Here is a 26,434-nt window from a genome sequence, read left to right on the forward strand (position 1 = left end):
GAATTTTTGGTTTATTCGAGGATTCCTTTCACGGGTTTAAGTGGGAGTATTTCAAGGTGCGTCCCGTTCGGGGGCATCACCCGTTTTGGCTTACCCTGGAGGGTGAGCGCCGGTTTCCGACGTATTGGAATTTTGGCGCCGGGCCGTCGGGTCTGACTAAGGTCTCTTATGATGATTTGTCTCGGGAGGATAAGGATATCGCCAGCGTTTTGTGGCATTTGTTTGGCGAACGTCCGTTGAATCCTCGAGACGTTATGGGGGATCCCGAGGCTTGTCGGACATATATTGGTGTGTTTTCCCTTTTTCTCTTTTTTTTTTTTAACTCCTCTTTGTTTTTTCTTTTAGTTGAGATGGCGGGCGGGCTGACTACTTTGGCGAGGTTGAAGGCCGCGTTGGTTCGGGAGGAAGGGTCGTCGTCTCCTTCGACTCCTGTTTCGGGCCCGGCCGTGGATTCTCAGGCTATTCCTCAGGAGGTAGTTCCTTCGGGGGCGCCTACTGGCGTTGAAGTTCCTCCTGGCTCGCCCGAGGTTGTCATGATGACGGCTGCCGAGGCTTCTCGGAAGAGGAGTAGGACTGAGGAGCCGGGTAGTGAGACCTTTGAGGAGGAGGGCTTGGTTCCTAGTGTGATGGACCGTCGTTTCGACGCTACGGGCTTTATTGATCAGCACTTAATGCCTGGAACAGAGTCGTTTTTTGATGGTTGTGACGTCTCTTTCCAGGCTAAGTCGGTTTACCGTGCCCGCCTTCGCTCTGCTGTGGTTGTTCGGAAGGCTGAGCCTGTGATGGCCCAAGTGGGTTTGTTGGAGAAGAAGCTTCGACAGGCCCAGGCTGATGCGACCAAGTTAAAAGAGGAGCTTGAGACAGCCAAAACTGCAAAGGAGAAGGCGGAAAAGTCGTCGGAGGATGCCGGGGCAGAGATTCTCCGACTTGCCGGCGTTGAGACTTCGCTTCTTTCTCAATTGGCTGAGGAGCGGAAGCGTTCTTCAGATGCGAGTTCTCAAGCTGCCCTGCTTCTCGCCGAGTCGGAAACTCTGAAGGCTGAGGTCGAAGTTCTGAAGAAGGAGAAGACGGCTTTGTTGGCTGATGCTAGGGATGCTGTTGCTGCTACCGAGGAGACGATGAAGGCGCAGTTTCTGGTGTTGGCCCCTGGCGTGGATGTGTCTGTGACGGGAGCTTTCAAGACCGTCTGTGATGGTCGGGTTGTTGATATCGAGTAGTTTCTTTGTATTTTAGTTCTGAACTTGTTTAAATTTTTCCTAGTGGCTCGAGGGCCGTAACTTTGTTTTGTATGATATTTTCGACCGTTTTTGGGTCTTTGAATGATCCGTTTTGGAGCGTTTTATTTGGCCGTTCGGGCTTTAGGCATTTGTTTATTATAACCGTTCGTTTGGTCGGTTTTCTGGATATCCGTGTGTTCGGCCTGGGGGGTGATCAGTCCTCCAGTGGTGGCCGCGTCTTTGTTTTTCGAGAAACGGTAGTGACTCGTAATGGAGATGAATAACTTGTAAAAAGGTTTATTTGAATGGTTTGGGCCTCGTTAAAACATTTCGTGAGGGAAAGAGTACCCGAGGTTCTAAAAGACGAAAATAATAATAAAAAAGAAATAGAAGAAAAAACAAAATGGTGACTTAAAAAACAGAAGGTGACTTATTTAAGTGTAGTATCTTCGTAGGTTGGCTGCGTTCCAAGTTCTTGGTATTTCGCTGCCGTCTAGTCGTTCGAGTTTATACGCTCCTTTTCCAATTACGGCCTTGATTCTGTATGGTCCTTCCCAGTTGGGGGCGAGTTTTCCTTCTCCTGGGGTCGGAAGGCCGATATCGTTTCGTCGTAGGACGAGGTCGTTGTCCGCGAATTCTCGTCGGATAACGCCGTGGTTGTACCTTAGGCTGATCCTTTGTTTGAGTGCTAATTCTTTGACGTGGGCTATGCTTCTTTCTTCGTCCACGAGGTCTCGTTCCGCTTCTTCGTCGTTACCTCCAACCGTTTTTCTGGGGCTGGGGTCCCCGATTTCCACTGGGATGACTGCTTCTACGCCGTATGTTAATCGGAAGGGCGTTTCTCCCGTGCTCGTTTGGGGTGTTGTTCGGTACGACCATAGGACTGATCCCAACTCATCAGCCCATAGTCCCTTGGCTTCGTCAAGTCGTTTCTTAAGTCCTTTGACGATAATTTTGTTGGCGGATTCCACCTGTCCGTTCGTTTGGGGATGTTCTACCGAGCTGAAGCGATGGGATATATGCAATCCTTCTAGGAGTTCTCTGAATTTTTTATCTGTGAACTGGGTTCCGTTGTCGGAGATGATGACTTCGGGGATTCCGAACCGGGTAATGATCTGTCGCCAGACGAATTTCCGGCATTGAGTTGCCGTGATGGAGGCCAGGGGCTCGGCTTCAATCCATTTGGTGTAGTAGTCTATGGCGACGATAAGGTATCTGAGTTGGCCGGGTGCCGTGGGGAAGGGCCCGACGAGGTTGATTCCCCAACTGCCGAATGGCCGTTCAGCCGATATGATACTGAGTTGGTGTGGGGCGGCTTGGTGGATATTGGCATGCCTTTGGCATTTGTCGCAGCTTTTTGTTAGTTGTATGGAATCTCGAATGATCGTGGGCCAGAAATAGCCGGCCCTGACGATTTTTTGGGCTAGCGTTTTTCCTCCGATGTGGTGGCCGCAGCAGCCTTCGTGGATCTCGCGGAGTATGTATTCCGTGTCCCCGGGTTCGACACATTTGAGTAGGGGTTGAGAGAATCCGCGTTTGTATAGTTGTCCCGCTATGATGGTATAGTTGGCGGCTTCTCTCTTTATTCGCCTTTCCTCTTTCGGATCTTGTGGTAGGACTCCGTCACGGAGATATTGTAAGATAGGGTATGTCCAAGACTCCCGGTTTGAGGATGTTAGGTGTGCGTTGATTTCTGTTGATACGGAAGGCGACTTAACGACCTCCTGGATTAGCGATCTGTTGCCGTGTCCTGACTTCGTGCTGGCTAGCTTGGAAAGTAGGTCCGCCCTGGCGTTTCGCTCCCTGGGGACGTGCTGTATGGAGACATTTTCGAATCCTTCTTTTAATTCACTTACTTTATTGAGGTATTGTTGGAGCAGGGGGTCTCGGGTTTGGTAGCTCCCGTTGATTTGGGAGCACACCACCTGGGAATCGGTGTTAACTTCGAGTACCTTGGCGCCGACTTCCCGGGCTAGGTTTAGGCCTGCTAAGAGGGCCTCATATTCTGCTTGGTTATTTGATACTGGAAAGTCGTATCTTATTGATTGTTCAATTGTGATCCCGTTTTGGTTTTCGAGTATAATTCCTGCGCCTCCGTGAGTGGAGTTTGATGAGCCATCGACGTGCAGTTTCCATGGTTCGGGTGTCAGTTTGGTCGGGGTCATTTCAGCGATGAAGTCGGTCAAGGCCTGTGCTTTGATGGCGTTTCGGGGTTCGAACCTGATCTGGAATTGGGATAATTCGATGGACCATGCTAGCATTCTTCCTGCTAGGTCGGGTTTCTGTAATACCTGTTTGACCGCTTGGTCGGTTCGGACCGTTATGGGGTGGGCCTGGAAGTATTGTCGTAGTCGTCGGGATGCCGAGAGGAGTGCGAAAGCCAGTTTTTCTAAGCGTGAGTAGCGGGCTTCTGTGTCTTGTAGGACCTTGCTTATGAAGTATATGGGTTTTTGTTCCTTTTTCTCGTTTTCCCGGACGAGTGCTGCTGCGATCGTTTCTTCCGTTATGGAGAGGTACAGGTATAGTGTTTCCCCTGTTTGAGGTTTTGCGAGGATTGGAGGCTCCGTTAGGACCTTCTTGAAGTGTTGGAAGGCTTCTTCGCATTCTATCTCCCATTTGAAGGGGGTTCCTTTTTTCATAAGTTTGAAAAAAGGGATTGCCTTTTGGGCCGATGCCTCGAGGAACCGGGATAGTGCGGTTAGTCGGCCGGTGAGTTTTTGGATTTCTTTGAGGTTTTTGGGACTTGTCATCTCAAGGACGGCACGGCATTTTTCTGGGTTTGCCTCAACTCCGCGTTGTGTGATCATGAAGCCGAGGAATTTTCCTGCTTCCATTCTGAAGGCACACTTTGTTGGGTTGAGTCGCATTTGGTGTTTTCGCAGGGTGTTCATTATTACTTTGAGGTCGTCGGTTAGTTGCTCACCGGATTCCGTCTTGGCGAGCATATCGTCTATGTAGACTTCTATTTTGTTTCCGGTTAAGTTGCGAAATATTTTGTTAACAAGTCGCTGGTAGGTGGCTCCGGCGTTTTTCAAGCCGAAGGGCATTACTTTATAGCAGTAGGTTCCGTCTGGGGTGATGAATGCTGTTTTTTCTTCGTCTGGTCGGTGCATTGGGATCTGGTTGTAGCCGGAATATGCGTCCATGAAGCTGAGGTACCGATGGCCGGATGCTGCATCCACTAGTCCGTCGATGTTTGGTAAGGGGAAGGCGTCCTTCGGGCATGCTTTGTTGAGGTCCGTGTAATCAACGCACATTCGCCACTTCCCGTTAGACTTTTTTACCAGTACGACGTTGGCTAGCCAGGTCGTATAAGGGAGTTCTCGGATGAAGTTGGCTTCGAGTAGGGCTTTCACTTGTTTTCGGACCTCGGCGGCTCGGTCTGGTGACATTTTCCGTCTTCTTTGCGCCACTGGTTTGGCTAGGGGGTCTACTGCCAGATGGTGAGACATCAGGTCGGGACTTATTCCCGGCATATCGGCTGGTGTGAATGCGAATAGGTCTCTGTTTTGTTTCAAAAGTTGCGAGAGTTCTTCTTTGAGGTCGTGTGGGAGGTTTCTGTTGATGAACGTGTATTCTTCTTTGGTTGGCCCTATTTGTAGCTTTTCCATGTCCCCTTCTGGTTCCGGTCTAGGTTGGCCGTCTAGCCGCGCGTCTAGGTCGGCAAGGAATATTCCGGCTGCGTCCCGGGATTTTTTCCTTAGGGCTAAGCTATTGTTGTCGCATTCGGCTGCAACTTCTCGGTCTCCGTGAATGGTTCCGATGGTGCCGTCGTCGGCCCTGAATTTCATGAGAAGGTATTTGGTGAAGATGACTGCCGAGAAGTCGTTGATTGTTTTTCTCCCGAGAATGACGTTATAGGCTGTGGAGTCTTTTAGGACGACGAATTCGGATAAGATCGTCTTTCTCTGATTGCTTGTTCCTATGGTGATGGGAAGAGTAACCGAGCCGTCTGGTTTGAGGAAGTTATCTCCGAGGCCCGTGACGCCGTGGCGGTGCGTTTGGAGGTTGTCGTTGCGGAGCCCGAGTTTGTCGAAGGCTCCTCGGAAGAGGATGTTGGAGTCGGCGTCGGTGTCCACCAGTATTCTTCTTACTAGCCCTGTTCCGATTCGGGCTGATATGACGAAGGGGGCGTCTTCGGCCGAGGTGCCGTGTTGGCAGTCCTCCGGCAAGAAAGTTATCGTGCTGTCGGCTATGGTGACTAGGTCGTGGTGCCTGACGGCCATTATCTTGAGGTCTTTTTTCATTGTTAGTTTTGACTTATTTGACACGTCCTTGCCCGTGATGACGTTTACTATGATGGTCGGATCTTCTTCGGGGTTTTCCCTGGGGGGTGGTTTTTGAGTTCTCGGGTTGCGTCCTTCTCTTTCTGGTGATTTGTCTCTGTCGGTGCGCCTTGGTTCTCTGATGAATTTGACGAACTCTGGGAGTTTTCCGTCTCGTATGGCCTGCTCAAGAGCGTCTTTAAGATCGAAACAATCTTGTGTTTTGTGGCCGTATCCGCGGTGGTAGTCGCAGTAGAGAGCTTTGTTTCCTCCTGTCCTTTCCTTGAGTGGTCGGGCCTTGGGAATGACGCCTCGATCTGCTATTTGGTGGTATACCTTAGTTATTGGTGCTGTTAGGAGGGTGTAGTTGGAAAATTTTCCTATTCTTGGTGGTCGGTGGGTTGGTCTAAGGCTGTCTCGTGAGTTCTCTTTGGGTGGTGGGTTATGACGGGGGGTCGGATTGCCGTGTTGGGTGGCGACGTGTTGCCGTTTGTTGGCAGCGACGACCTGGCTGACTTCCTCGTCGTTGATGTAGTCTTTGGCGACGTTCTGGATTTCGTGCATGGTCCATACTGGTTTAGTGGTGAGGTGTTTGCGAAAGTCTTCATTCATGAGTCCGTTAGTTAGGCAGAGGCTGGCGACGGAGTCCGTGAGTCCGTCGACCGTCAAGCATTCATCATTGAAGCGGTCGAGGTATTTTCTTGTAGATTCTTCTTGCTTCTGCGTGACCCCTAGCAAGCTGATGGGGTGTTTGGCTTTGGTGATTCGGGTTGTGAATTGGGCCATGAATTTTCTTATGATGTCGTGGAAGCTGGTTATGGATCCGTTTGGGAGGGCGTTGAACCATTTGATCGCTGGTCCGGCAAGGGTTACTGGGAAGGCTCTGCATCGGACCGCGTCGGATGCTCCTTCCAAGTTCATTCTGGCTTCGAAGGCCGTTAGGTGTTCTTGAGGGTCCTTAGTGCCGTCGTACTTCATGTCGGTCGGTTTGTCGAAGCCTCTAGGGAGTTTTGCTCTTAAGATTCTTTCTTTGAAGGGCGTGGCTCCCATTATGGTGTGGTCGTTTCTTGTGCGCTTGGTGTGTCGTCGTTTCGGGTCTTCGTCCGAGTCGTGCTGACGGCTTAAATCGTGGGACGCGCTGCGGTGGTGTTTTTTGCTGTGTCGCCGTTCTGGCGAGTTGTCGTGTCGGTGGTCGCGTGAGTGGCTACGACCGTTTCTCCTATCATGTTGCCGGGTTGGCGACCTTCCGCGGTAGGATCGTGGCCGGGATGTTGCTTGGCTTCCGAGTTCGTTGGCGGTTTTCCTTTGTCGGTCAGTTTACCTTCAAGTTCCTGGACTCGGAGGCAGAGATCTTGAATGATCTGTGTTGCTTTGTCCCTTGTTTTTTCGGGGTGTTGTGGATCTGTGATCATGTGCTCGTTCGTGCGGTGGATAGTGCTGGTTATCCGGGCTTGGTTCATGACCTCCTGTTGTTCTGGGGTCGGATGACGTGGTCTGGAGTCGTCTTGGCTTGATGGATTTTCGTCCAAGATACCCTCCATCTATTCCGACTGTCGCAGGTCCCCACAGACGGCGCCAATGTACAGAATGCTTCTGATACGATCTAAGAGGAGGATCGGAAACCTGCGGATTGGATCGGATGTTGGATTGCCCAGATGGAGCGGAAGGGAGGTACCTGCAAAGACACTCCGACGCCCAAGTCAGAATAGATCTAAGAGGTGTGAGGTATGAGGTATGAATGAATACCTGGAAGGACTTGGTCCTTTATTTATAGGTGTTTGGTGGTTTATCTTATCTTATCTTATCTGGCTAAGATAAGGGAGATGTTTGAATTTAAAAGTTGGTTAGGAGCTCTTAGAGAGTCGGTTCCCGGGCCTTCAGCAGGGTGAGACGGGTTGGCCCGTTTTACCCGGATTCGGGGTCGGTCGTGGACCCGGGGTCCATGGGCCGGGTCCGTAACACACACGAAATTCCATGGTTTTACTTCTTTGTAAGTGTGCTTGCCAATAATTGAATTACACGTTGTCTTTGCTTGTAAATTTTATTGAATCAAATGATTGAATGAGAGTAAATTGGGGAATCTGAGGCCTGTTTGGTGTCCATTTTCATTTTACTGTTTTCCCTCTCTTTTTTCTTGGGATTTTCTCGCAAATTCTAAAAGTAGAAAATGTTAGAAAGTGGAAATGGAGACCAAAACAAGTTTCAGTACATACTTTGTTGTTCCTCTGGTAACCGAGGATTACATATGTTTGTACCTCAACTAATCTATATCCGTTGTAAGTAATTCTGCTACAAATTTAGCTGAAACATCACTGTAAAAGCGGAAGAAGCAATTCAGAACCTTGCCACTTAATCTTAAGACATTGAGAGCCTTCAAATTAAGATCATTGATATTGCTGATTAAGTTTTCTTTTAACTTTGGACCATTTCATTATTTGATTGCCCAATTTACATAACAGAGCATTTTAATCCGGGCAGAACTTTGGACCATTTCATTATGCTACCCTATTTTGCTCGTTGTAAATAATGTGAAAATTTATGCTATTGTTGTTGTACCTGCTACTATTTTTGTCCAGAATTTTGGGAATCGTGCAATAATATTAAACCACAATTATTGCAGAGGGAGGTTATCAACAGTTCCTTGAAGAAGATGGATGTTTGCAGCCCTCTTAAATCCGACACTAAACTAAAGCACCAACCTCTGACCCCTCTTAGGTTGTTAAGGGGTCTGTTATGTTTAGTGGTGTTTCTTTCCACAGCTTTTATGTTCTTAGTCTATTTTGCACCAGTGGCAGTTGTAGCGTTGAGGCCTTTCAGCACACATTTTAGTAGGAAAACAGTGTCATTCATCTTTTCGCTTTGGTTAGCTCTGTGGCCCTTCCTATTTGAAAAGATAACAAAACTAAAGTCGTCTTTTCCGGTGATAGTGTTCCGTCAAAGGAACGTGTTTTACTGATTGCTAATCACAGAACTGAGGTTGATTGGATGTACTTGTGGAATCTTGCACTTCGTAAGGGAAGACTCGGATGCATAAAATACATCCTTAAAAGCAGCTTGATGAAATTGCCTATCTTTGGTTGGGGATTTCACATTCTGGAGTTCATTGCAGTGGAGAGGAAGTGGGAGATAGATGAGAAAATACTGCACCACAAGCTTTCGACACTAAAGGATCGTCAAGATCCTTTATGGCTAGCTCTTTTTCCAGAAGGAACCGATTATACGTATTACCACCCATCCCTCTCACCTTAGATGTCATCTTTTTGACTTACCAAGTCTTGCATCATCATTTGATAATGAACTGAACTCATATCAGTTCCAAAAAGTATTTAATTTTGAATGCATGCATTTAAGTTTGTATAACCACTATCATGCTAAAATTTGGGCTTCATGTTAACCATACAACTAAGCAATATATAATTAAGGAGCACCATTAATATGTTTTTTATGCAGTGAACAGAAGAGTCAAAATAGTCAAAAATATGCTTCTGAAGTTGGGCTACCTGTGCTGAAAAATGTGTTGCTGCCAAAAACAAAAGGGTTTCATGCTTGCTTGGAAGCTCTACGAGGCTCATTGGACGCAGGTTTGTATTATAATTCCTTGCTCCAATTTTCCTATGATATTCATTCAATCACTCCTTGATAATGTCTCACTGGTGCCTATTTTACGCAGTGCTACCAATTTATATCTGACAAACCTTTTGAAAGTTTTAGTAGTTCTAGTATTATGTATATGTGTTAATGGTGTTTATGTTCCATAGTTCTCCATTAGAAATATATTCCAGTTCATAGACCTAATTTCACTTTTAGTTCGTGCTTGATTATATTTTCACATTGCAGTTGCACAATATTTCAACTGACTCTTGATGTTGTTCTTTTCTTTTCAAAACCTATTAATCTTTTAAGTATGTTCATATGCTGAACTTCAAGGCCGTATTGCCTGCAGTGTATGATGTGACCATTGCGTATAAAAATCAATGTCCAACTTTTCTGGACAATGTCTTCGGTGTGGATCCGTCTGAAGTCCACCTACATGTTTTGCGGATTCCAGTGGATGGGATTCCAGCTTGTGAAACTGAAGCTGCTTCATGGCTAATGAACGCATTCCAGAAGAAGGATCAATTGCTCTCTGATTTCAAGGTTCAGGGTCACTTCCCTAACCAAATAAATGAAAAGCAACTTTCAACATCCAAGTGCATCGTTACTTATACTTTGGTGGTTGCTTTCACTGCCCTGTTCACATATTTCACCTTTTTCTCTCACATTTTGTTCAAGTTATACGTAGGTCTATCATGTGCATATCTGGCTATTTCAACGCGCTATGATTTTCAATTGATGCCTTTTACATTCTATGTTAATGCACTCTTTAACAGCAAGAAGCAAAAGAGTGGATAATGTTAATTGTAAGTGGCCAATGTACAATTTTGGAATTGATATTTGAATTGTAAATCGTTTGTTGCTGTTTGTTGGAAATTCAGGAAATTAGGGTCACAGTTGTACAATTGTTGCAATTCAGGTATCTGGTAGAGCATCTTTATTCAAAATCATATTTTATTTAAACCTAGTGGCATAACATCTGTTTCAACTTTAATTTGGAAACTCTACATAACGTCAACCATTCAATTATATATTGATGGATCAACAAAGTAATTATTTTACAAATTAACTTGGTTGGTCGAGTAGTCAGCTCCATTGTCCGCTTAAGCAAGTGTCAGGAATTTCAATCCCGTCTTGTGCATGTAGCAAACCATTGGCCAATGACAGATCCTTAAACAGAGTTCAGATCTGCAACGAATTAGTCCTTAGTCTATCGGGTTGAGGATATTGTCGAGGATATTATAGGCAACCAAAAAAAGTAATATTCTACACTAATTGCTTAAACAATCATCCAAATGAATTTAATTACATAATTTTATAATGTCAACAATACATTCTACTAGCATTTTCTAAATCATATTTAGAGAGCAGATTGATAGATCTATGAAGGAACTTAGAAAACTGAAGTTTTGATGTGCTTTTCATTCATTACATATTACTTTATCCTTATTGAATTCAATATTAAAAATAGTGAGAATGTCGATGTTAATTTTAAAAGTATAATTTTGCCCTCAAGATATGAGTTGTACTATGAACATGTCAGTTGTCAAATGGAACAAAATTAATCATTTAAGTACTATAAAATAATTATCAATATTTGAATGACTAATCTTTTGTCAACAAACTAATCTCTCGATGATCACAATGGTACTTTAGTACTTTGTTGTGACCCATTCCGTGTTCGGCCTTTCTTTCAAGATCAATTAGGTGATTAGCTATAAATGGAAAATGTTTAGTTGAGAAGTTAGAGCAATGATTATATCTTCTTTCCATGGTCATGATTTGTTTCTTGTTTCTTTCTTTCTTCCAAACTTATTAAAGATAGTTTCAACATACGTGACCCATCAATTCCTTTTTGTGTCTTATGTTGTTTGTCCTTGCCAAGTCACAAAAAGGGGAGTCACAACTCACAAGTGTTATTATTCAAACCACAAGTTCGTGAGTAAAAAGTGTAGAAATAGAAAGACATTTGGATATACTTGCTGTTTTCATCATAGTTTGGAAACTGAAAACTAATAACACCCTAAATACCAATGAAATTAAAGTAACATACCAACATGTGCGACCATTGAGCTAATCTATTATCTACATATCCACAGAGATATAATATACTCATACGCATAAAATACTATATAATATAGAGATATAATAATGTCCCACAATCTTAGCTTACATCCTCGTTCACAAAAAGATAGGGACAAATTGTTATATCATAATTACTTCAAATTTCAAGTGTTACGGTCCACCAATATAATGTACAATTATAAATTGAAGTCCCTTTGGCCCTCAATTTTTCATTCTCATTATTATCACTTCAACACTCTTCTTTGCTTCACTTTCCTTCCCCTTCCTATTTCTCTGTACTACTTTTCTGTCAAAGCCATGGCCCTAACCTCATTAAGCTCAAAGTCTTGTGCAACCTTCTGGCTTTTCCTCCTCTTAGGTAAACAACAATTCCCTCTTCTTTTATTTCCTTTACATATGTAAACATTTTCTTTAATTAAGCTAAGTAAACAATACAGATCATGATTAATAAATTAATCTCTATGTCATGTATATTGTAATCATGACATATTGTATATATAAATAAACTATTTAAGCCTAAAGTGTTTTCAGTTTCTTACCTATGCCATATTATCTTTGAATGGTAATTACATGGGTGAATAAGTAAAACTTATGGTTGCAAAGGACTTGATTGTAATTATTTTTATGGATGAATATATTTTGCAGGTAATGTAGCATCAGCTACATTGTTTACCCTACATAACAATTGCAAATACACTGTTTGGCCTGGAACTCTTTCCGGCAATAACCCCACAATTCTTGACACCGGTCTTTGGTCACCGCCCCAGCTGGCTGGTCAGGACGATTCTGGGGTAGAACCGGATGTAATTTCGATATTGCTGGTAATGGCAAATGTGCCACCGGAGATTGTTCCGGTGGCCTCAAGTGCACTGGTGGAGGCGTTCCACTAGTGACATTAGTGGAATTTACCACCGGAAGTGCGACCAATGGCAACAAAGATTTTTATGACGTAAGCTTGGTGGATGGTTACAATGTGGCCATTGGAGTACAGGCAACCGGAGGAACCGGTAATTGTCAATACGCAGGTTGCGCAAATGACCTGAATGGTTACTGCCCAAAGGAGTTGCAAGTAAAAGATGATACCGGTTCGGTAGTAGCATGTAAGAGCGTGTGTGGCGTTTAACACTCCGGAGTATTGTTGCACCGAGGAGCACTCAACGCCACAAACGTGCTCACCTACGAATTACTCAAAGATGTTTAAGAATGCATGTCCAAGAGCTTATAGTTACGCTTATGATGATGCTTCAAGCACTTTTACATGCTCAGGTGCAAATTACACCATTACTTTTTGCCCCGCAGGATCATCTTAGGTCCTCATATGTCAATATAGATAATGTTATTTGATTATGACAAAACCTGAAATAATGATCAAAATCAATATGTATCAAGAATTCATTGATTTGATTTTTTTTAACCAATTCTAGTATATTATTGTATCAAAAGATGTTAGAAACATGTTATATATCATAGATACCTTGTGTGTTTATAGGTGCACGTGTGACTGAATAATAAATTTGATATAAAGTAAATATAATTAAATACTAATTTTCCGAATAGGATATACATATGATAGATTTTTAATCAAAAGTATTTAAAAGGTATTGATATCATTAAGTTTTCTAGAGATATACCAAAAAAAGTCCACGTAGAAAAAAGAAACTTTTTGATAGGATATTACATAGATAAAAGTTAACATCATTGTGAATTTCTTAGCACTGAAAACAGAGACATTAGTGTCATTCCTTTATATATAATAAGACAATGTAATTTACTCTCATTATATATCTCTGTTTTTTTCTCAATGCAAGTAGCTATTTTATATTTTACTGTGTCTATATATTTTATGTATATTAATATTGTTGTCAAACTCTCGAGTTAACTCGTAAACTCGTAGTTTACGAGCTTACGAGTTTAGATATGGAATCGATTTGATTCGGGTATAAACTCTATTTTGAGTAAACTCGGTTAGACTCGGTCAAATTCGGACAAACTCGTGAGTCTAGAACCGAGTTAGCGAGTTTGTGTTTTTCTTCATTTTTGCTCAAAAAAATGTCATTTTAAAAAAAAATACTTTTTTTATTAGAATTACGATAACATTCCCAAAGAATGAAAGAAAACTCACTCACAACTCACTCATTTGCGTCGTTTCTCTCAAGTCTCACTTTCTCCATGTTCTCCCGCAGTTGTCGTTCCCGTGGAGCTGCCATTGTTCGCCTGCGTCTGCTACCTCTCTGATTTGCGCCATTGTCTTTTTAAATTTTACCTATGTTGCCTTCTGCTTTGTATTTCTTCACATCTCCACTATCCGCAACTCCATCGTGCTATCACCATTCATGAGTTTGACTACTTCTTCTACAGTCCTATCTCTTCTCTGGTTTGCACCGTCGTGAAATCTATGACTATTTGTCCCCGTCGTTTCATGGTGCTGCATCCTTGTCTTCAATCTGCTGTTGCTGGGACTTTGCCCCTTCTTTTCTTTTGTCTATTTTTTGTATGCCTTTTGTCCTTTCTTTCAGCCTTTACTTCTTGATTTAGTTTTTTTTGCTTTTTAAATTTTATTGTTTCTAATTTTAGCCTATTACTTATCGTTTATGTTAGATGGCCAGATGGTTCATTCATTCATATTTGATTAGTAATTAATTATTTTGATTAGAGTTAATTTGATTATTTGATATTGTTCAATATTCAATTAAAGATTTAGTATTACAGATTTAGAATTTTTAATTTTGTGTGTTCTATGTTGTATTTGTATAAGAATAATTATAGAGAATTTGAATGTGTATTTAATTTTTTTAATATATAGAATAATTAAATTTAAATTAATTTAGGTATAATACTAAATCATTAAGTTGTTATTATGTATAACAATGAAGATAAAAATTTATAAATATTTATAAATTTATTTATTTCTCAATTTTATTTAATCTAAAGTAGATATAAAAATTAAAATTTAAATCACTCTTTTCTTTCGCATAATTTTAATGACTAAAAAACTTTCATTTCTAATAATTTTATATTCAACATTTTAAATTATCTTTAGTTCTATTATTCTTTTAGAATTTTTAATTTTTGTTTTTATTATTCTTTTTTCTTACCATTATCTATTTACATATTTATCATTGGCTCGCCGCCACTCTTATATTGGCTTGTTCTCTCTTCTTCTCCTTCTACCTTACACCATATAATAATTCATAATTAATAAAATCAAAAGTAAATACTACTTTAAAAATAAAGTAAAAAAAAAATCTTGTTATACACTTACACTTGTGTGAATCATTTACATTCCTATAAATATAACAAAGGAGTAAATTTAACTTTTTCTGTTATGAGTATTTTTTTATTATTATTTAATGCACACAAAAATATAATATTAAGTATCAAAAAACTAATATTTAATCTATTTTTAACATAAAAAAATATTATACAAATAAAAATTATAAAATACTTTAAAATGTTAATCTTTACATTTTGAATGATTTAGAATTTTTAATAATTAAATCAAAACTAAACATTGCACTCATTTCTCTTTTAATGTGATAGAAAATCGTCTTTTATCTTATTTTTTAACCTTGTGTTAATTGATTAAGGTAAAAAATTAACTGATTTCTTAAAGATGATAAAGAAAAAATATAATTACTTGAAAATTAGTTTGAAATAGCAAAATTTCAAAAAATTACAACTTAAAATTTTTGATCAATCTACAAGAATACAATTACACTAATCTTTGTTTAATATTTTCTCTAATAAAAAACATATTAAATTAGAAACTAATAAAACATAAAATAATAATAAATTACATAGATTTAAGAAATACCTAATTTCCATGACCCCAATATGCATGTTTACTTTGAAATAGAAAAATAATGTTTTCAATGCATGGTGAAAATTGGAATAACACATGGTATTGTACCTAGTAGTGAGGGACTTAAACCGGTGGATTTAATTTAACACTAGACCAAATCAACTTCCGAACTTCATACACTGATTAGCTTTTGTTAACACATAAACCCTCAGAACTTTAAATACCCGGAAACTACTAATCACATGCACTTCCACTCAATCAACTCCTATTTAACACATTTCCGTTTAAATCAAGACTAAACATGCATGTGTACCTAATGTTCACGTTCTCCATACATTATTGATTTATCGATTGTCCTACCTAAAATTCTAAAATGATCTTACTTTGCAACAATAATGTTCGACCTCATCTATGATCACAACTTGTCACTTGCAATGTTTTTTTTTTTAACCAAACAGTGACTCGAGTATTTGATTATGATCACTCTCACCAAATAAATTTTCTTGTTTAATATAACATTAGTAAAAGTTTTAATATTATCAATATACTTTTAATAGAACTCATGTCAATGCTTAGGTTACTCTCAATGTTAGTTTTTTTTTTTTTTCTTCTGCCTACCAAGTCCTTCCAGGTCCATCCTTAAAACCAAAATACCCATGACCTACAAAAACTCCAATCCAAAAGACCAAAAACATAACTATCATTAATAGAAACCACTGCAGCGGAACAGCTTTTGTCTGCGCGTCTACCCCCCAACATCAATACGCGTCCACTACATGATGCCGCCAGCTCAAATTATCACCTGCTGAAATATAAGGGCTTCAGCACGGTAGCAACGGCCTTATGCATAATCCATTCAGTTAACAAATCAACTCCTCTATCATTTAAGTACCTCATTTACATGCTTCATCCCATCATATACATAGTAGAAACCTCAAAGTGGATTATATAAACAGGAATAGATATATATAAATAAATTGTTTACATCATACAAGCATTCAAGTTAACTCTCATATGTAAAAAAAAAAAAAAAAAAAAAAAAACAGAGTCTGCATAGATCTTTAAGTCTCCAATGAATCCATATGTATAGTCATGAAAATATGCAACAGATGAAAGCAGAACTTCCAAACATTCTAAAGTAACCAATCACACTCCATGTTTTTTATTATTTATTAATTATTATTATTAACAGAAAAAATACTAGTTACTACACCAATCATCAACTCTTAGTTACAGAGTCCTTAAAATCCATGATAAAGGGTTAAAAAATTCTAGAACATTACAGAACGAAGAGCAGATCAGTGACACATCATATTAAAACTAACAACAATGACTCCCCCTTCAATTTTGGAGAACAGCTTAGAGGATTCTAACAGGTACACAATATACTTTTAATACATTTTGTTCTTATAACAAGTACAAAAACAGGGCCAAACCAATGTATATCAGGAAAACTAGTTGAAACTTGTCATAATCAGAGATTACAAACCAATGTATGTCTTTTTCTTCAGTTTATAGGGACCAAGAAATCATAATCAAGAAAGCATGAATCAATAATAATTCCATAATCTACATAAGCTAATTGAACCATAATCCATATATCAATTTGAAAAGGAATAATTCGAACCAAAAAACCTAAGATTAAACATCTTAATCTTAACAAAATCAAGCCAAAGGAGTATGCAATGCAGGAATTTTTTTAGCTTTTTTAACAATCAAATTAATAAATAAGAATAATTTCTACTCTTTATATTTACAAAAACAAGCAAAGCAGTGTAACTTACATTCATATCCGGATTATCTGTTATTTCTTGATTTTTCTTCGATGTTTCTTTGCTCCATTCACTTTATAATTTATAGTTTATACTAAGTAGTTTGTGAGATCAAACAAACGTACTCTCACAAAACATATGTACATGTTTCCAACGTTTTTTATTATTTCAATTTTCAATTAACAGAATTAATTGCTTATAATTTGTTAGTACTAATTAGAATAGATATGAATAATCATTCCAATTCGGTTTCAATAACCCTTTATAACTCCCACAATTCTCATCAGTCATAATATCCTTCTTATCCATAAACAAATCTATAATTTTCATTATTTTAATAAGAAAAATTTTAACACTCACCTTTTAGTTCTGAATTATTTTAAACAAATCTACAACTATTCTTTCTGCATGTTGTTAATGTGTTTGATGGGGTTAGGAAAACGTGTTTCGGTACAATGCTCAGTGAGAAAATGAGAAAAACAAAGATTGTTAACAACAATAATGACACATGCTGCTGAATCTAGCTGACAGTACTGATATTCCACTCTGCTGAATATAGTTTTGCTTTCCTTAAAACCAAAGATAAAACCAAAGCACTTTTCATTGCCTTCATTTATATATACATACATAAGATGCTAGCATTTTATAAACAATAACAATTTTAAGTTGCAGCATATGAATGACACAAGGGAGCAAAATTGTGCTAGTAACAACAGAAAAGAACGAAAAAGAAGAACATGGCATTGAAAGGATTAGCAAAATTGAGGTTGACCATGAGATCACAGAAGTTAATAGGAGAAAAAATAATGTATCTACTAATTTCATGTGACTGAAAACAGAATCAGCAGGAAAAAAAACACAACTCTGTTTTATAACCTCAGCATTCAACCTTTGATTAATAGCAATTTAGACTTGCATCTAACATAACCATATATTCTATTCAGTATCACAAACTAATCAATAATAAGATTAACAGCAATGAATCAACTATTTGACAAAATTTGTCAAACCTAGCACAAATCCTCATGCTAATAAATTATAGCACGAACAGAGTTCAGGAAAAAAAATAAATAACAAATAAAAAATAAAAATCCAAAACCACAGGTTCTAAGGTGCAAATAGCAAAAGAAAAAAAAAAAACTAGAGAGAACCAAAGTTAAACTAACCTTTTTAATATTTTAGATGTTGATTTCTTCCATGAATGAATCAATTAATTTTTTAATACTGAAAAAAAATGAATAAAATAAGTTTAAAAAGAATAAGGGAAAAGTTTTAAATTAATTAGCATAGGATTAGATGATTACTATTCTTTAGTAACAGTTGGCCTCTCCACAGTCATCGCAGTCATAACACGAATACTGGGCGACAAGATATCATAATGACTCAAAAAAAGCTCATGAATTTCCTTCGGGTAGTTTGGCTGCAAAAGTATATATATGTATAATTAATGAAGTAAAAACAAAAAAAAAATATCAAACAATCTAAAATTTCAGTTACCTTTCCCTGTATGTTGAGGTCGAGGTGTTCCAAACAATTTCAATAAAATTTAAATATGCTTTCAGGTAAAGCATATCGTCTAGGATTTTCATTTTTTTTGTGAGAGTAGACAATATTCATGGCTTGATCCATATGGGCTTCAAAAGTCCATTGTTGAAATGAGAGAAGCCTTTTCATTGGTGTCGGTACCCTCCCATTCTGGTATAAAAGCCAATAAACTTTCCTTAAAAACTTAATTTGTCTGCTGCTAGCCCAAAACAGTACGGGATCCAATCCCCACTTTATCTTTAAGTCGGTTACCTTGCCTACACCAAGGAAGTAATCGAGTTGCTTAAAACACAATTCATGAACCTCATCAATTTTAATTTTCTCCGCAGCTTGTCCACCATATGGACGGTAGATAACCTCACATATTATCGCTTTCAATTTTTGTACATCATTTCTTTGCATCTGTTCAATATCAGGGATATCCTGGCATTGCATATCAGTTAGGATGCCATTGAGTTGTCCAGGACCGCATGATTGAATCTTGATACTAGAGCGCGAATTTAAATTTCCATGATATCCCTTCATCAGATGTATTTTCTTCAAGGATGCGAAAATTGGCTGGAAGATCTTCAAAAAATCCTCTCTTATATTAATCCACCACCGATTTCCTTCCTGCCAATATTTTGTCGACTTCTTCTCATATCTACCGTTGATCCAAGTCCTCAGATCACTTTCATAATCAGACACGACCGCTCTTTTCTCTGCCAAGTGTAGGAAACCCATCTTCAAACATCCTTCACTGAACCTGCTGCAGAGCAGCTGCCTCTCATACCACCTTTTTACCGTCCCGGAATCAGCATTTTCCCCGAAATGAAGAACCCTTACCCTATATAAAGGGTCATCCTCGTCTGAAAATCCTGTTTCTCCTAACCTCGCTCCATCAGAAGTTTCCTCGTCCTTGAACCTATAGTAAAATTTGCCAAAATGCGATGTAGACATCGCTGGCTTTTCATGGGACGTCCAAAAAAAAAAAACTTTTACAAGTTATACACATGATTATAATAAAAGTGAAGATAGGTTTATTAAGTAACAATCAAGCATTCTATACAAAACTTTTTCAATGAGACATGTTTAATTTTTTCAAAAAATCCAAAACCTTTCTTTTCTTGTAAGAAAATCTTAATCAGTTTCCTAGACTTTATGAATGACAAACCTGTTCCAAGCATATGTTTATTAAGTCTATGCTGAACTAGCTTGATTTTTCATACTATACTAACAACTCGATCAGAAACCAATCACAGCCTTCCACCCATCACATAAACAATCAACACAATCATCATCTCATCACCAATAATCTCAAAAGTACCACATCAGAACAAACACGGGCAAAACATACAAAGAAAGCACAGGTATAGATAACAGTTATAGCAAATAGCTCAAATAGCAGTTAATAACAGTTTAGCAATTAGGCAAGCTAAAATAAATTCAAACTCAAGCAAAGCATACACATGCATATAATGCATGCCTGTCCTATGGCTAATGAGCTCATCTGTCGATTATACAGCCAACCCAACATGTCCTGGTAGCTAACCATTGGACAATCCTTCTGTACTCGCATCCCTAAGCTCAAAAATAATATCCATGGAGTCAAACTCCAAGCGCAATAATATTCCACGGAATCAAACTCCAAGCTCAGTTCATATATATATATGCATGCCCATGGGGGAATCCGCGGAGTTAAAGTGCTCGGTCACATCTTATGTACATGTGGTCAACAATGTCTCAAATATTCCAAATACATAAACCATATGAATATCTCAATCATCATTCGTCAATATCATTCAATTTATTTAAAAATCATACTTTAAAATCAATTCTCTTCTTCCTTCATTCAAATTCAAATTCAATGTCATTGAACCGCTCTAGTCACTGGTTTACTGGTTCATAGGTTCAACCGTTTCGACCGTAGTTGAACCGAAAAACCATTTTATAATAAAATAATAAATAAAATATAAATAAACATATTAAAACATAATTATATTATAATATAAACTTTAAAATATCATCCAAATTAAAAGTATTACATAAACCAGAATGTTATGATCTCATTCAAATACAAATTCAAAAGTCAAATAACAAAAACAACCAACCAAACATAAAATGCCAACATCCAACTGATCCAAGTTTGTCATTCAATCTTATTAGTCATTTGGGATTTTCATGAGATCAGCTTGAGTTATTCTGTTGGATAACTTTTAGTAAGGTATATATCCAAGTCAATATATAGAAATGCAAACCAAAAACTGAATGTTTGCAAAACATTTCATTGATCAAATGCTGAAATGCAGTGAGATCAAATAAATAACAACCAGCAAGCATCGCAAAGCAAAACAATCATATTCATCTTGGAATAACCCAACACAACCCTACCCTAATCAATTAATCAATCAATGCTTCAAAAATTAATCATGCTTCAAGCAATCAAAACAAGGTTTAGAACCAACAATTAATTAATGTTTCAACAATTAAAAAATCCAAATAGAAAATCCAGCAACCCAATAACAAAAAATAAAGACAATCTCAATCTCAAGAATCACAATAACACCAGGAATTTAGCAAATTAACAAATTAACAATTTGATAAGAACAAAGCAACCCAATAATCTCAATTTCAACTTTCAAGAATCACAACAATTTAACGAACTAACAAGTACAAAATCCAAATAGAAAATCCAGCAACCCAATAACAAAAAACAAAGACAATTTCAATCTCAAGAATGAAGAATCACAATAACAGCAACAATTTAGCAAATTAACGATTTGAGAAGAGCAAAGCAACCGAATAATCTCAATTGCAAGAATCACAACAGCTATTTAACAAATTAACAAATACAAAATCACAGGTTCACAGTAACCCATTCAGTTCACAGTTCACAGAAAAATAAAAAATCTAAATCATAGACATAGCTCACAGTTCACCGTTCACAATTCACAGAACTTCACAGTAACAACAAATTATTCAATTATAGTTAAAAAAATTACCTAGAAGCTTTGAACAGAGCACGCAAGAGGGAGACACCACGACAAGGTTCACCTACTTCGAACGGCCTTTGACAGTGACTGCGCGATGGAGATGGCTGAACAACGGCGGAACGGTGGCTGAAAGGCAGCGGAACATAGGCTGAACAGAAGGCTAAGCAACTCAAACAAGGGCAGAACAAGGATTGGCCAAAAAAGGCAGAACAAGGCTCGGCCAAAAAACAGAGGCAGAAGCTTGACCAAAAAGGAGGCGGACGAGCGGCGAACAACGGCGACGTTGCGCCTAAGATATAGCAATGCGGACGGCGGCGGTGGCTGGGCGTTGATGAACGGCGACCAGATGGATGGCTGCTTCGGTGCTTCCTCCAAGCTGCGTTTGAGTTCTCTTTTCTGCGTTCTTCATTGTGTTCGTTCAGACTTCAGAGGCCAGAGAGAGGGAAGTGAGGGAGTGAGGGAGGAGAGTGGTTGAGTGTAGGGGTGGCAGTGGGGCGGGTAGGGGCGGGTTTTTGGCCTCCCCGACCCCGCCCCGCCGTCCTTTTATTCAGGTACTACCCGCTCCATCACTACCCGCGGGTAGTAAACTGCAGTACCCTAACCCGCCCCTGCGGGTACCCGCCCCACCCCGCCCCTACCCGCCGTTATAAAAATCGAATATCATTTTAATTTTTACATATTCATATATAAATGAAGACAAAAACTTAAAATTCATTGATAAATTAAAATACAGACATAAAATTCATACAATGCCATTAGCTCAAATAACTTGAATTTAAAAAAAAGCTAGTGTTAAATCACTATAAATTTAACAATATAATAAATAAATTACAATATTAGATATAAAATAGCCTTCAATCCTTATTCTTGATCACTTTTCACATCTTCATAAAATATCCTTCAATACAAACAAACAAAAATAATTCAAGTAATATATGATGACAATAAACAGCATATTAGTCTTCTTAATATAAGTTGAAACAAATAATAACACAACACACCACTATATAGTATTATAAATTATAAGTATTTGGTCATTCAAACACACGAGGGGTAAATGTAAAGCAGATGGAAAAAATTAATTAAGTGCTATTATAGTATAAGACTTTAAATTATTAGAATGAATAATTGTCCAGATTCAGTTGCCAATAATAACTCATAAGCACATGACTCAGATAAACAGAACAATAATAATTCAAAGTACATGATTTGTCAATAATAAGAAGGATCTTTTCTTTCTTTGATGCATATCATTCTAGAATGAAAATATGATTATTATTGTCAAATGTTGTCATTGAAGTAGGAGTGACAATTATTAAAAGGAGAAGCTATAATGTAATTGAAGAAGAAGAAAATAAAAAGAAAAAATGTAATGAATTTCTGCCAAGAGATAAAAAACACAAGATAACAAAACAGAGGCCCTCGTGCAAATTGGATATCTCAATGTACATCACAAACTTTCCTTTGAACAATTGATAAATGAAGATTGAATCGAAGCCAAAATGGAACAATAATATAGCTCATTATATAAAGAAAACAATAATAGTATTTCATCCCTATCCATCAACTATTTATTTAGAATGATGTATATTGTTAATTAATAATTAATATGTAAATGATGAGTTAACAGTTATTAATAGAGAAAAAAGGAAAAGGTTCTTTGTTCGTGTGGGTGTGGGTAGCGACATTCTTCTACCTCTGTGTTCTGTAGCCATTGCATATATCATTATGAAATTTTAATGTAAAACCAGAAAATCCAGAATAAACATTATATATCTAGCCACGGATTAGAAACAATACAAGTATGAACGTTGCAAACACCTCCTAACATGACTCAGATAAACAGAACAACCTGACCCATCAACATCAAATAGTAGGAAATTAACTCACAGTTACAGAGTTCTAGTTACAGATCCAGTGTTCTAGTTCCAGGGTTTAGTTGCAGATTCATAATATGAGAGAAAGAGAAAGAGAAACTTACAGATCTAGTGATTTGCAGGATGCAGAGACAGCGACGGACTCACAACGACAGCGACGGCGACGGCAACGGGCTCACGGCGAAGGATGGAGGAGGATGGCGAAGCTTTGCTCTCAGATGCAGGTGGGTTGCGAAGCTCTTCTCTCAGACAGAAAACGGCGGCGAAGCTCTGCTCTCGAACGGAGGACGGAGGCGAAGCCCTTCTCTAAGATTGAGAACGACGGCAGCCGGGGGGGTTGGAGAAGAAGAAGCTCAACTGGAGAAGAAATTAGGATTTTAACTTTGAAGAGTAAGAGTGAAACTCTGAACGTGAAACCCTAGCCATAAAGCCCACAACTATAAAATTCTTTTATATATTTTTTATATTTAATAATTTTTATATATTTACATTATATATTTTATTTTATATTATAATATATATTATATAATATATACTCCGGAGCGGGTTCACCCCAGCCCCGACTCCGCTCCGACCGGATAGGGACGGATCGGGTACCCGCGGGTTCGGGTACTCCTGCCACCCCTAGTTGAGTGAGACTGTGAGAGAGGAGAGGCCAAGCTGCGCGTTTTCCGTTTTGGTTAAGGGTTAGGGTTCCTAACCAACGGCGCCGTTTGAACCTAGGGCCTTCGAGATAAAAGAAGATGAATTTTCCGCAAGGACAACTTGTTCTTTAACACTAATAGGGTAAATAGTTATATATATTATAAAAGCAAAACCAAGCACTTATTAAGTTATCATACTAAGGACTAATAATTATATATATTATACTAAAAGTAATTATATTTAAATTAAAACAATATAATTTAAAAATATAAAATATTTTTTTATTTTTCCATAATAATATTGTATTTGTTTATTTTATAGTTAATTTTGATATACTAATAGTATAAGATATTTTATATAATTATCAATCACCTCTATTCTTTTGAATAGCCATTTCATGCTGTTAATATAAAAAATAATTTTTAGGTAAATTAAAATTTGATAATTTTAATTAAATTAAAATATAGAATATTAATTAAAAGTCTGATTTAATTCATTAAAATTATTTTAAAAAATATTATTTAATTATTAATTTATTAATTGACATTTAGTTATGTATTTTAATTTAAAATTAAAAATAATATAATTAATTTTTTATTTATAAAAATTAAAATATTAAATTACAAAATTTCAGTTATTTAATTAAATCATATAAAATTTTTATTCTTTGTATAATTTAAATATAGAAAATTATTTAATAATTATAAAATTAAGTAAATATTCTAATTTAATTATAAAAACTTAATTTAATTATTTTTAATAAAATAATTTTTAAAAATAAGATTTTTAATGAATAAATAAATTGAAATTAAACAGGTTGAGCTTCCAACTTATAAATCGAAATTGTGATTATATTTATAGCAACCCCAAGCTCAACTTGTTGGATTGAAAAAGAAAAAATTATATTGAAAGATTGTGAACGATTGAACAAATGAAATAGATAAACAAATAAATAATTAAAGATGGATAAAAAATATTAGAAAGTGATATAGTTATGTCTATCTATAAATCGCAAAAAATAATTGAATGGTAAGAGTTGTTCGATCAATATAGTCGTGCGGGATATTTTTTTGCTTGAGAGTAATTTTTTATGGCATGCATATAGTATTTGATTGACGCAAACCGAAAAAATTAAAAAATATGTATTCAGAATCAATTGTTCTGAGATATAATGATTAATTGTCTTTGAGAATTTTTCCAATCCACAATAATTTTATTGACGAATTTCTTACTTGAAGTAATTAATTATTGAATATTGAGTGAATAATAAAAATTTGTAATATAAATAAAATGAGTTGAGAGTAAACATGCATAAATTAATGTAAAATAGAACAATAAAAGGGATGAGCTAATCAACCATATATCAAGTAATCAATTAAAAGTGTAATTTAATCCATTAAAATTACTTTAAAAAATATTATTTGACTATTAATTTAAAAATTAGCATTTAATTATGTATTTTAATTTAAAATTAAAAATAATATAATTAATTTTTTTGTTTATAAAAATTAAAGTATTAAATTACGAAATCTCAATTATTTAATTAAATTGTATAAAATTTTTATTCTTTTACAACCGTTAAATTATATAATTTAAATATAAAAAATTATTCAATAATTATAAAATTAAGTGAAATTTTTAATTTAATTATAAAAATTTAATTTAATTACTTTTAATAAAATAATTTTAAAAAATAAGGTCTTTAAAAATTAAAAGTAAATTATGTTTGTCTTTTTGTCATTTTTTTAACACTTGTCATTAACGATTGATAACGTAAAACATTAATATATATTATACTTGACATGTTTTATTAGATGCTAACTAAATATATTTATAAAAATTTATTAATTTAACTGTTTTTTTAGTTTTAATTATTGAGATTATGATTTATATAATTAGAGGAACAAAAATTTTATTTGATAATTTTGAATAAAAAACTTCAATAATGATGTTTTATTTTTCAAGTGAGAATAATACATTTTTTTTTAATGAAAGAATAGTAAAACTAAAAATTATTTCTAAAGAGTATATGAAAGAGTTAAACATGAGATCCAAATTCAAATAAAAATAGATAAAAGATTTAATTTTTAAACTATAAACTCAACCCTAATCTTTTCATGATTTTTATTTTTGTTAATTAAATTCAAATTCAATACCGAAATAATAACCATTTAAATAATAAATAAATAAATAGAGTAAATAACACATAAATGAGATAGATTTGACATGTAGATCAGTGAAACCTCTAGATGGGTTGCATGTACCCATGTGTCCCCTTTCTGCATTACTCTGAAAAGAACTTTGTTATCAATGTGGACGGAGTGGACCAAACTTGTAGCCTACAATGGAATTTTGGCATGACAAATTCAGCCTAATATAGTTGGGGTACATTTAATTTGATTTGTTCATGTAATAAACTAAGGAAAAGTAGTGGTAAACAATGAAAATATTAAATAATATAAATAATAGATATATTAGATGTTCATTTTACTAGTGTACAGATAATTATTTTAATATTAAAATTTAAAAAATTAATTTAGAGATATAATGTATTTTAATTTGATTAGTAGTTATTTATATTATTTAACAAAATCATTGTCCCTAGCATTCTCCATAAACTAATCATGTTATGACCAACATGTTTAAATGAGTAGCTAGTT

At 36.7% G+C, this 26,434-nt stretch overlaps 3 protein-coding genes and 1 pseudogene across 14 annotated transcripts; 2 read left to right on the plus strand and 2 right to left on the minus strand.

The window, feature by feature from the left end:
• Window positions 1–4,398: 4,398 nt before the first annotated feature.
• On the minus strand, window positions 4,399–6,532 carry LOC112757929 (uncharacterized). Its single transcript, XM_072198385.1, has 2 exons — window positions 4,502–6,532; window positions 4,399–4,443 (listed from the first exon to the last, which is right to left on the minus strand). Exons 1-2 carry the CDS (start codon window positions 6,530–6,532, stop codon window positions 4,399–4,401), a joined length of 2,076 nt encoding a protein of 691 aa, XP_072054486.1.
• A 1,513-nt stretch (window positions 6,533–8,045) lies between these two features.
• LOC112697930 (probable 1-acyl-sn-glycerol-3-phosphate acyltransferase 4) lies at window positions 8,046–9,990 on the plus strand. The gene is given in 4 exon segments (XM_025751319.3): window positions 8,046–8,373; window positions 8,376–8,703; window positions 8,933–9,063; window positions 9,426–9,990. Coding segments are annotated over 4 exon segments (1,149 nt in total). The 5' UTR covers window positions 8,046–8,132; the 3' UTR covers window positions 9,875–9,990.
• A 1,249-nt stretch (window positions 9,991–11,239) lies between these two features.
• On the plus strand, window positions 11,240–12,647 carry LOC112697931 (pathogenesis-related protein 5-like; annotated as a pseudogene).
• A 2,785-nt stretch (window positions 12,648–15,432) lies between these two features.
• LOC112697932 (uncharacterized) lies at window positions 15,433–23,838 on the minus strand. 12 transcript variants are annotated; one of them, XM_025751321.2, is made up of 6 exons: window positions 23,234–23,838; window positions 21,262–22,150; window positions 18,233–19,225; window positions 18,040–18,155; window positions 17,902–17,959; window positions 15,433–15,765 (listed from the first exon to the last, which is right to left on the minus strand). In XM_025751321.2, exon 3 carries the CDS (start codon window positions 19,217–19,219, stop codon window positions 18,272–18,274), a length of 948 nt encoding a protein of 315 aa, XP_025607106.1. In that variant the 5' UTR covers window positions 19,220–19,225; window positions 21,262–22,150; window positions 23,234–23,838; the 3' UTR covers window positions 15,433–15,765; window positions 17,902–17,959; window positions 18,040–18,155; window positions 18,233–18,271. The 12 variants fall into 12 exon arrangements, with proteins under 12 accessions (XP_025607106.1, XP_025607107.1, XP_025607110.1 ...); XM_025751322.2 differs by having other exon boundaries at window positions 15,433–15,768; XM_025751325.3 differs by having other exon boundaries at window positions 21,262–21,675; window positions 23,234–23,527.
• Window positions 23,839–26,434: the final 2,596 nt, after the last annotated feature.

The sequence above is a fragment of the Arachis hypogaea genome, chromosome 6 (assembly GCF_003086295.3).
Source record: "Arachis hypogaea cultivar Tifrunner chromosome 6, arahy.Tifrunner.gnm2.J5K5, whole genome shotgun sequence".
NCBI classification, from domain to species: domain Eukaryota; kingdom Viridiplantae; phylum Streptophyta; class Magnoliopsida; order Fabales; family Fabaceae; genus Arachis; species Arachis hypogaea.

Bases quoted from the DNA above. Each gene is read 5' to 3' on its own strand.
- LOC112757929 (XM_072198385.1), bottom strand. From the start codon at position 6,532: ATGGGAGCCACGCCCTTCAAAGAAAGAATCTTAAGAGCAAAACTCCCT. The intron at 4,444-4,501 runs GTAAAAAAGTCT...ACCTCAACAAAG, and splicing joins GGCTAGCCAACGTCGTACTG to CATGCCCGAAGGACGCCTTC.
- LOC112697932 (XM_072197835.1), bottom strand. From the start codon at position 19,219: ATGTCTACATCGCATTTTGGCAAATTTTACTATAGGTTCAAGGACGAG.